This window comes from Sceloporus occidentalis, unplaced genomic scaffold (genome assembly GCF_023333645.1).
Source record: "Sceloporus occidentalis isolate IW3139 unplaced genomic scaffold, rSceOcc1.0.p SCAF_91, whole genome shotgun sequence".
Classification (NCBI taxonomy): Eukaryota; Metazoa; Chordata; class Lepidosauria; order Squamata; family Phrynosomatidae; genus Sceloporus; species Sceloporus occidentalis.
This window is the reverse complement of record NW_028317071.1, coordinates 1,796,856-1,807,273: the sequence shown is the minus strand read 5'-3', so window position 1 is coordinate 1,807,273 and position 10,418 is coordinate 1,796,856. Positions and strand designations below refer to the sequence as shown.

Genomic DNA, 10,418 nt, shown 5'->3' with positions numbered 1-10,418 from the left:
TGTTTGGTTTGAAATTGATGGTTGTTTTCTCAGCTACTGTCTTGCTACTATTTGAATTTGAAGTAGATAAATTGTTCCGCGTGAACTCTCTGATAGCTAAACAGAAGGGATTACCACTCGATGTGTTAGGTTTTTTTGTTAGAAAATCAGTAAGGGATAAATTTTTAAATTTACACAACGACAACCCATTTTCTTTTAAAAATCAAGAAGTGAAGATTTTAAAGGAAATCCCAGGAAGAATTTTGAGAAAACGGAGAGACTAATCTTACCACTTTCCTGAGAGATGTAAAAATTACATATAGATGGGAGCTGCCAGAGGGACTCACTTTTTGGTGGAAAAACAAGAAAGTTAGGATTTTGTCGCCCGAACAAGCAAAAAAATTTCTGAAGCAGATTAAAAGACAACACCCGAAAAAACAAGGGGAAGAAGGAAATGATGCTCTAAATAAACAGCAAGACGAAGAAGAAGAAGAAGAAGAAGAAGAAGAAGAAGAAGAAGAAGAAGGAGAACTACGGAATTTGCAAGACCCACCAATCCCGGAATTAGAATATGACGAACAAGACTTGATACAGGAGGAAATTAGAATTAGGAGAGAAGAAAAAGAAATGATAGGGCTGTAATAAGATGATTTTGCAGAACATGTATAAATCTGTACCTTGAACTCGAAATTCTTTATTTGCTACTAGTAACTAAAACACCCTCTCCTCAATCAATGTGTAAATTTACAGCGTTTTATAAATAAAGGTTAATAATAGAGACACCATTGTTTTAGAAATCCATTTTTAATAAAATATTTTTATCAATATCTAAATCAAACTTTTCCTTCTCTTCCACCCCAACCCCTCATGTGCATGGACAGACCCTGCCCTGAGCCGCATGCCTTGATTGCACAGTTATGCCTTGTGAGCCAGCTGAGAAAAAGAGGTTGCACTGTATGGAGGGGCCAAAGCAAACAAGCCCACGCAAGACAAGTTGCATGGCTACCTCTGTCCATGAAGCGTAAGGGGTGTGCGTTTGCATTTGCACCAGCAGAGGGAAGGAAAGATGGCTCAGGGAGAGAAGCTGGAACAACTACTAGTAGCCACCCAGAAGGCCCCTTCCTCTGCCCAAGGGTGAGTAGGGGGTCTTCTGAGACTCATCTGGACTCACTAAGACTCCCCGGGAAGGTATGAAAGGGCTGCTTTAAAATAAATAGGAACAGAGCTCTGCTTTTCCAAGCTCTCTTCACTGAGGCTGGTCTAACAGCCCTGAGAGAGGAGTGGGTAAAGCATTTCAAGGAGGGGAGCAGCTGAACGTCCTAAAAGAGCTTCCCTGCCTCTGCAACACCCTCCGCAGAGAAAGCAGCTCACTGGCACCAGAGAAGGATGGAGGGAGAACCTGGTGCTCTTAAGTGTGGTCATAACATTCCCAAAGGAAGAGGGGGAGCCATACGCTGCTCCCAACCCTCAACAAGAGGTGGCAGAGGGGTATGTATGAGGGGACAAAGCACCTAGAAGGAAGGCAGGGGGCCAGAAGTCCTCAAGGAAAGGGGGCTCCAGGGGAATCAGTGTTCAGTTGGTTTCCATTCAGTAGTGAGACCCATCAGGCCAAAGGTGAATGGGACGTCCGGCGCAGGGCTGCCTCTCTCTCTTAAGAATGGGCGAAGGAGGACTCTGTGAGGAAGACGTAGGAAAAGGCAGGGCCAGGGAAGGAAGAGAGGCTTCAGTCTCGAGGGCAGGACGGAGGCGCAGCACGGTCAGAGAGGGTTGGGCAAAAGTCCCCCTCACTAGACAATGACCTGGGAAGCTCCCAGGGTGCCAACCCTAGGCCAGTTACACTGTCTTTCTTCCCTCTTAAGCAGCCTGGCCTCCATCGCAGGGTTGCTATGAAGACAAACTGGGGAGAATGCAAGCCATGGAGGCTGCCCAGCCATAGGACCAGCAACCCCCCTGCCCCTTACCCCTCACTCTCCAGCAGCCACTGCCACTCGTTGAATTTGGCTGCTCTCTGGTGCCATGGTGCTTCCGCCACTAGTCGTCGTGAGTTCGAAAGCGTCTCCCTCGGAGGCGTAGGGGTCCAAATCATACTCATATGAGTAGTAGAAGTCAAGTGGGTGGGTCGGGCCTTCCTCTGAGATTTGGGCAGAACAGGAACAGAATTGGACAAGGTGGGAAAGCAGTGGGGCTCTCTGCATGTGCATGAGACCAACAATCTCAGGAGGGATCTTTTCCCTGATTTTGTGAGGTTGGAGGCCAACTCATGATCTCACATCCCTTTTGAGCATCTCCTGCCACAGCAGAGCTCAGAAACAACCTGTTACTTGTTAACTGGTCATCCACATGGTCAGCAGCCATTTTGAAATCAATTGTTTTCACATGATCTCCTTTTGTGTGTAACACCTTTGAGACTAACTGAAAGAAACATGTTGGCAACATGAGCATTTTGTTCACTCAAGTCTACTTCCTCAGATGCATTCCTCAAATGCTTCTGAGGAAGTAGACTTAAGTCTAGGAAAGCTCATGCTGCCAACTTATTTCTCTCAGTCACAAAGGTGCTACAAGATCTCTCTACATACTGATTCCACATGGCTATATCTTTGAATTCTACCATTTGGGGTCATGGTTAATTTTCTCAATTCTTTCATCCATTACTGGTCATTTGGGGTAAATTTTGAGAGTTTTCTCTCCCATTTCACAGAGGAACAGGCTAAACAGAGAGAAACATTTCTCTTTACATCCTGCCTTGAGTCCCAAACTGGACGAAATGGGACGGACAAACAAACAAACAAACAAACTCCCTGTTTTGGGGGGCTTTAACTGTTTTGAGCTTTTACCCAAAAGGTTAGTGACAGCCAGTGGCTTCCATGGCAGGAGAGCAACTCGTAGGAGTAGTAGTAGAAGTCAACTGAAACTCCATGTTTTAGTCTGAATTAACTGTAAAGGAGTGGCTACCCAAGGCGCTGAGCCTATTTGGGGGGGGGGGGGGAGCACATTGGACAGCAGCTATTACAGTTTGGACTATGTACTCCCTTACTGAAAGGCAACCCAGAAGCAGCCAAACCAGAGGGAAGGAGCCTCACAGGAAGGAACCCACCTGTGTGGCCTTGATTCCCCACTGCTGGCGGGCAAAGAGGGCACCCTTGGAGAAGACCCTCACCTGTTGGTGTCTGTTGGTCCCTGTCAGGCAGCACGTGGCTCTGGAGGGGAATCTCTCTCTCTTCTGGAGTGATTTTGGCTGCCGAAGGAAGGAAGGAAGGAAGGAAGGAAGGAAGGAAGGAAGGAAGGAAGGAAGTCAAGGGCAGGAGTGGTCAGAGCAGCACTTCTCACAGAATTCTTCCTGCATACCACTGGGTGGGCAGCCAGCTCTGTGCCATTGCCGCCACCACTACACACACAGCTGCCCTGTGGTGGGCCTGAGATGCCAGCTTACCAGTGCCTGCCCCACACTGGCTCATGGGAACCTGCTCAAGCTGGGTGCTGTTCCTGCAGGCGGCCACTTCCATCTGGCAGTGGTTCTGGTAGGGCCGTCCGTCCGAACCACAGACCGGCTCCCCATCGTACCCACAGTCCCGGGCACACAGGCACTGCTCAAAGTAGCCATCTGCCAGGCAGCCAAAGAGGCTGTTACAATGCCCAGCCTGGAAGAAACCTGGGGAGGGGGAGGAAAGAGAAGATGTCACAGGTAAACGGGTGGGTGAAGGTGTTCAGTGTGCATGTACATAGGGAAAATGGCCTCCAGGAGCTGATAATGTCTTTCTGGCATAAAACAAGAGGCTGTGCTGTCTTGTCTGACCTTCGGCCCAAGTTAGGTTGGTTGACTGCATATATTTTACAAGAAAGTATTTTAGAAGTTCATTTTGTCTTTTAAAGAATGTTCTTATTTGTTGTGCATCACCCAGGTAGAGTTATCTGCCAGGTTGCTTCATGTGCCAGATCCCCTCATTAGTTGACCATCAGGGAGATGTCTGTATGAGAAGGGGGCGGGGGGAGAAGCTTCCTTCAATACCCCCATTGCCCCTCTCCCCCCAGACTTCCCCAAGACTCACCACCCCAGTGGCTGGCAGCGCTCTCCACCTCATTGCATGTGGGGCTGTCGCAGAGCTCCCGGGCCAAAGGGCTGCTCTCACTCACATTGTAGAAGCGTGTGGCTTCAAATGCTGGAGGAGGGGGGAAAGGATGTTCGTCTTGGGGTGTCCAGGGAATCTCTTCCAGTCCCCCACCCAAGGACCAGATGGACACTTCAGAGACTCCACACCCAAGACGAAAGCAGACTATTTGGGCCCAAAGGCTCCTCCTGCCAGGAACAGAGACACTTGGGAGGCATTTCAATGTCAGAGGATGGAGATGTGTGGAGGGAGACAAGGTGAATTCCTGAAATCTGGGAAACGCTCCAAGCAAACCCACCACTTGATGGCCCCAGGAAGACTGCAGATATGAGGGTCCAGGACATACCCACCTGGCTCATAATAGTCATACACCCGGATGGCAAGGGGGGCAGTTTTCCCCATGATGTACTCTCGGAAAGCCACAAACTTGACACAGGTCATACACTGGCTTGGAATCTGCAGGCATAACCAATTTTATTAAATTTTGGAGATGGGGAGTGGCTTATAGCCTATCATTCAGGAGGGAGGTGGGAGGCTTTGGCTCCAGGACTTTGGCCCCTTCCCTCAGAACAACCCACTGGAAGACCCCTTTCCTTGCCAGGGAGAGGAAAGGACTGATCCAGAGTCCCCAACAGGCAACAGACTGACCTCATCGAAATAGAAGAGGACCTTCCTGCCATCCACCTCGTAGCGCTTCAGGCCAGTTTGTTTGTTCATGAGAAGCTGGAAGGAAAGGAAAGGGCTCAGATCATAGAATTCTAGTTGGAAGCGACCTCAAGGTCCCTCCAATCCAACCTGCTTCTGCCATGCAGGAAGACACTATCCAAATCCTCCCAATAGATGGCCACCAGTCTCTGTTTAAAAGGCTACGCCTGACCCTCTTCCTTGCAACCCACCCACTTTAGGGAGGTTTGAATGGTTAGTCAATGTTTTATCAGTACAATGCAGATGTTTTATGGGTTAATATAATGGTTACCTTCTGCTTCAAGTCATCATTTTTATTTATTTACTGATTTATTGGTTTATTTAGGCAACCTCAGCTTTTTCTCCAGAGACAGGCACACATGGAACCAGGGAATGCAGAAGTTACTTGTGTGAACTACAATGCCCAGAATACCCCAGCCATTGCTAATACTTTCATTATCTCTTAATGATTTGACTCAGAACATTTAAAGCTCTTTCTCGCTTCTAAATATTCAGCTTTTTTGGTTTTCTCATTCTGATTCTGATTTTGGCCTGTTACAACTTCTTCCTTGTGTCATTAGTAATTTTTATTCTCTGGCTACAGCCTCCAACTGTTGTTCTGACAATGGTGCTGGCTGGCAATGGTGTCGCCTTTCTTGCAAATTCTTTTCATGTAAAAGCAGCATACAATGCCAAGCCCAGGCTACTTTGGGCACTCTGACCTCAACTCAGGTTGGCTTCCAGGCACCTGAAAGAGGCCACCGGGGCCAGGGATGGGCAAAAGGAGGGCCTTACCTGCTCCAGGCTCTCGATGTCTGGTTGAAAACCTGAAAAGAGGGGCACTTCCAGGACAGCCATGTTGGAGGAACCAGAGTGAAGCCACCTGGCCGGGCAACAAGGCAGGGATCAAGGAGAGAAAGGGGGCCATGAGTCACTTGACAGCAGAGGCACATTTGGGGAGTTCTTAAATTTCTTTTGCAAAAGGCAAGGAGGAGCTCTCTCTGGGGCAGGGGGTGGACAGTTCCTGCTTGGGAGGGCAACCATTGATACCATCTTGGGCAGAGGAAGGAGAAAGAGAAGACCACCATCCCCCAGCCCTGGTTCCCTTGCCTGACCTCATGCATGTCTCCACAACCACTTTGTACTCTTGGTGGTCCTGGTCAGCGCCTGGGTCGTCGTCATCTCCGGGCACCCGGTCTCGGTGGGGGGCCTCTGAACGGTTCTCCTCAGGGCGTGAGGGGGTCCGCCGGTGCTGCTTCCGCCGGGGCTCTTGCAGGTTCACCAGGAGCTGGAAGGCCGGCTTGGCCACAAGATCCGGGATGTTGTATGCAACGTCAATCTGCCAAGCAGTGGAGGGAAGAGAGGTTACCGACCCAAGGTGGGATGGAAGAGCTGGGCATGGGCACCCACTACCTATAAAACCTAGCACCCACTGCACCCACCCATGGCAGAAGCACTGCGATGCTCCTAAACTTACCAGAGGCACATGAGCTCCTGGGTCTTTTCCAGTGGCAGCACCCACCCAGCTGGGCCAGAACTGCTCTCATTTTCCCCTGCTCATTGCTGTCACTTGGTGCAACCATTAAAAAAATAAGACCACGTCTCACTGGTGGCCAGGTTCCTTCCATTTCCTTACTGGTGCTTTTCATACAAAACCACTCTGTTACTTGAAATGACAAGCACATGGCACCTGGATGTGGGAGCCCCCCTCAAAATGCTCTTACAAAAATTGTCCCTCTTCTTCTCACCTGCAAGAGGCAGCAGCCTTCGCCTCTGGCGCTCACAAACAGCCCTGTTGGGACCGAAGGGATCTAGCAGAGAAAGACACGGAAGATGGCTACCAGAGAGAAGAGAGCACCCCTCGTGCCCTAATGAATTCTCATTTGCTCGCATGCATTTGGGAGAGTGAAGTGCATGAGAGTGCATGAAAGCCCAGGCATTATCCTGGGCTTTCATGCACTCTCATGCACTTCAATTCATTCTTGTGCATTCTCATGCACTCATGTAATCTCTCATGCATTTTCTTTTCTGTCCCCCCCTAGTGCTTTTTATTAAATAATCTTTTAAAATGTTAAAAAAACATTGCAAAACAATAAATATCTACTTATTTTAAGCTTGGAACACTCTCATGCATTTTCATGTATCATGTGCTTTCAGGTGTTTTCATGCATTCTCATGTGCTCTTGTGTGTTTTTCCTCATGCACACACAGACATCTGCACAACCGAGTGCCCTCTCTTTACCACAGTGGTCTGGAGGATCTTCTTGTTGGCTTTGTTCAGCTCAAAGGTCTCCTGATAGTCCAGGTTGGTAGAAGCCAGTGAAATGGTGAGGTTGACACCCCCAGTATAGGAGAGGATGGCGTATTCGGCCAGGGCCTGGAGGGCTACGCATGTGTCCTGGGGGCCAGAGGAGAGGGAACATCAAGGGGGACCCCAGCCGGAAACCATTTTCTAGGGAGATATGTCTAGATGCCAAAAGGTCTCCCTCTTCCCAGTCCAAATGGGCAGAAGCCCCTCTTTGGTGCTGTTGGGGCCTCACCTGGGTGGAAGAGAAGCCCCCCAGGGCATTTCTCTGCTGAGAGAGCCACTTGACCACAGGCAAAGCCGAGGCCACGTCCCCCAGGACTGTGTAGGTCAGCAGTCCATAAGCCGTCATCTCCACTTCAGCCGATACCACTGAAAGAGACAGCGGGCAGAGTGGGTGTTGGGATGCTCCCAAATGCCCACCAGAGGGTTATTTTGGATCCTTCGCAAAGGGGGGCAAATTGGCCTCCAGGGATGGTCTTGCACCATTGGACACCTTCCCCACTGGGGTTGTTCTTTGCCACTGGCAGTCAAGAGGCCAAATTTCATAGAGATGCAGTTTCTCCATCCTGTTTGCCACCAGAAATGCCCGTTTTCCAAAACCAGGGTTTTGTAGACACCTCAAGCTTAACTTTGTTCATCTCTTGGCAGTCTGTGTGGCATCTGGAGGGATTGGGCATTCTCCTGGTTCTGTCAATCCTGCTCTCCCCAGCCTTCCCTCCTTGTGGGCACAAGCCACCGGCCTCAAGCTGTGTCCTCACTCAGCTGCCCCTCTCCCCACACACCACGGTCCCCCGCAATGACGGAGCCTCACCTGACTGGAAGAAGCCATCGTTGAAGCCCATGAAGCTGCCTTCATCCGTGGCAAGGGTGCCCATCAAGCTCCAGTGAGTAAAGCCATCTGAAAGGGGGAAGGGGAGGCACATTGGGGGCAAAGGCCAGGGGTAAGGCTGGTATCCCCCACCAGTGAGAGGGCTCATGGAGGCCTTCCAAAGCGAGCTGCCACTGGTGCCCCCACAGATGCCAAGGGAGATGGTGGGAAGCACCCTTCCTTCATCCATACAATACAGTCACTGGAGGAACTCACTTGATGGCCAGAGAGGTACCACCCACTCTGGCGGAGCCCTGGCTTTGAAGCCTTGGGCAGCAGCTGACCAATGCACAGGTCAGGTAGCGGGGCTTTCACCTTGCATGATGGCCAGACTGTTCATCTTCCGCAACGCTGCCGGTGCTAAGGGACTGCGCAGGAGCGTGAGAGCATAGGCAGTCAGGACAGCAGTGTAGGGGTCCTCAGCCGGGTACATGTTGGACTCTAGGAAGTGCTTCGCTTTGGTCACGGAGCCCCTTTCTTCCTAAGCAGGATGGGGGCAGAAGTGGAGGGTCCCATCTGAGCAGCCATGTCTGCCTGGCATAGACTCTTCCCCCTCCTTGGGGGCAAGAGCTGGATGACAGAGCCTGCCAGACTGGACTGGCATCTCGGTCAGACTGTGTGCATGGGCAGCCAGGGCCACGATCTGGGTCATTTTCAGGGAAGGAGAGAGACCCAGATTCCTCATTGTTTTTGGTAGTAATAACACTGGAGAACCAGCATAGTGGTTTGCGCATTGGACTATAACTCAGGAGAGTAAGGTTCCAATCCTGGCTAGGCCATGGAAACCCACTGGGTGATCTTGGGCAAGTCACACTCTCTCAGTCTCAGGGGGAGGCCATGGCAACCCCCTCTGACATGGGTGCTGGAAAGCAGGCCCACCTTCCACACATCTACATCCTGGCCCACATTTGCCCTTTACCTCCGATACCACCCCGGTCTCCAGCAAAGCAGCCATGATGTATGCCGTCAGCGAAGTCTTCCCGTGAATTCCACCCTGCGATGCCAACACACACAGACACACTCGCACACATGCAAAAACACCAAGTGCAGAAATTATTTTATGACTGGAAGGTCTCCATTCAAACCCAAAACTTTCTCAAAGTCACAAAACAACGATCCCTTTAATTGGCCAACCAAAATGCACAAAACACACAATATATACAGCATGGTTTTTTTGGTTGTTTTTTTTGTGGTGCTTTTTGGCGGGTCAATTAGAAGTATCCTAGAATTCTATGATTCTATCCCCATTTTGTGGATTTTGGATATTATTGTACTTTGTTATATGGCCAGCACAGCTACTCTGATACATTTCCTTTTCCCCCGGTTCCTTGACATTTGAGAGGTCAGTACCAAAAAGTATTATTTTTTCTTATTACACACCTGCGTTTTTCTTTTAATTTTTAAAAATATCTCTGTGTTAGAAGTGCAAATGTTTTTAATTGTATGTCTTCTTATGGGCTTCCTGATCAAGCCGTGGCCCCTGTCCAAGGCTAACAGCATGCGACAGTTGAATTTTGGACTATAACCTCCAGAATTCTTCAACAGCCATGCTTCTTTGGACAATACTGTAGTCCATAGAAGTAACTTCTGCATGTTCTGGACCTGCAGGCCTTTGTCTCTGGTTGGAGGGCTTACCCTTCCAGCCAGACATCTCTCCTTTCCATGCACCCAAATTCTTGGTTGCCCTCAACCTAGATTCATGCCAACCCATCTTTCCTACCTGGATGTCCTTGTTTAAAATCCTGCCCATGGCTGGGAAAGATCCATCTTCCTTCTGGTGCCGGATGATCCAGTCCTTGGCAGCCGAGAGCTCCTTGGGGTCAATGAAGATGAACCCTCGGGACTGGGCAAAGGACTTGAGGACAAAGGCCGTCAGCCTGGAAAGACAAATGAGGGTTCAGATTTCTAGCTGGCCCCTGCCAGAAATGGTGGCTAGCAAAGACAACCACAGTCCCACATTGCCCAAGAACGCACCACATGCTTCCTGAGGAATCCCTCTCTCCGAAGGCACTGTAGGACCCATCCTGCCTCTTGTAGGTCAGCTGGCGCTGGTATCCTGAAAGGGGTCCCAAGAGAGGATGGAAGCAGTGGAGAGTGAGCGTAGCCATGAAGTCAATGATGGCGTTTTTGGAGGAGCAGGGGAGACCCTTCCCTTGATCCATCCTGCCTCACCTTGGACCAGGTAATCTGTGGCTTCACTCTCCACCTCCGGGCTGAGCTGCTTAGTCTTCTGGAGGTACTTGAGGACGAAGACATTGGGGGCAAAGTGGATCATGTTCTGTTCCCCGCAGCCAAAAGGCAGCTGGAGGAGTTTGTCCAGGTGGTTGAGGGTCGGACCCATCACGTCTCCTGGCAAATAGAGAAGAGAATGGTCATAGTGGGGGGGGGGGAACCCCCACATCCCCTCCCCATAGCCAGCTCAGGCATACGCAGGATGAGCAGATCTGCCTCCTAAGAAACATTGACTATTGAT

General features: G+C 50.1%; 1 protein-coding gene across 1 annotated transcript in view; it reads right to left on the bottom strand.

Annotated features, from left to right (window-relative positions):
• Nucleotides 1-652: 652 nt before the first annotated feature.
• Nucleotides 653-10,418, bottom strand: part of CPAMD8 (C3 and PZP like alpha-2-macroglobulin domain containing 8) — a 72,831-nt gene continuing 63,065 nt past the window's right edge. The window contains exons 26-43 of the mRNA XM_089496638.1: nt 10,118-10,294; nt 9,920-10,001; nt 9,666-9,822; nt 8,865-8,939; nt 8,261-8,426; nt 7,889-7,975; nt 7,310-7,446; nt 7,012-7,167; nt 6,518-6,580; nt 5,885-6,108; nt 5,565-5,652; nt 4,734-4,808; nt 4,436-4,541; nt 4,026-4,136; nt 3,411-3,628; nt 3,137-3,218; nt 1,941-2,110; nt 653-1,653 (exon numbers count right to left, since the gene is read on the bottom strand). Coding sequence (XP_089352764.1) covers nt 1,944-2,110; nt 3,137-3,218; nt 3,411-3,628; nt 4,026-4,136; nt 4,436-4,541; nt 4,734-4,808; nt 5,565-5,652; nt 5,885-6,108; nt 6,518-6,580; nt 7,012-7,167; nt 7,310-7,446; nt 7,889-7,975; nt 8,261-8,426; nt 8,865-8,939; nt 9,666-9,822; nt 9,920-10,001; nt 10,118-10,294 — 2,171 coding nt within the window. The 3' untranslated portion in view covers nt 653-1,653; nt 1,941-1,943. The remainder of the gene's footprint in view (nt 1,654-1,940; nt 2,111-3,136; nt 3,219-3,410; nt 3,629-4,025; nt 4,137-4,435; nt 4,542-4,733; nt 4,809-5,564; nt 5,653-5,884; nt 6,109-6,517; nt 6,581-7,011; nt 7,168-7,309; nt 7,447-7,888; nt 7,976-8,260; nt 8,427-8,864; nt 8,940-9,665; nt 9,823-9,919; nt 10,002-10,117; nt 10,295-10,418) is intronic.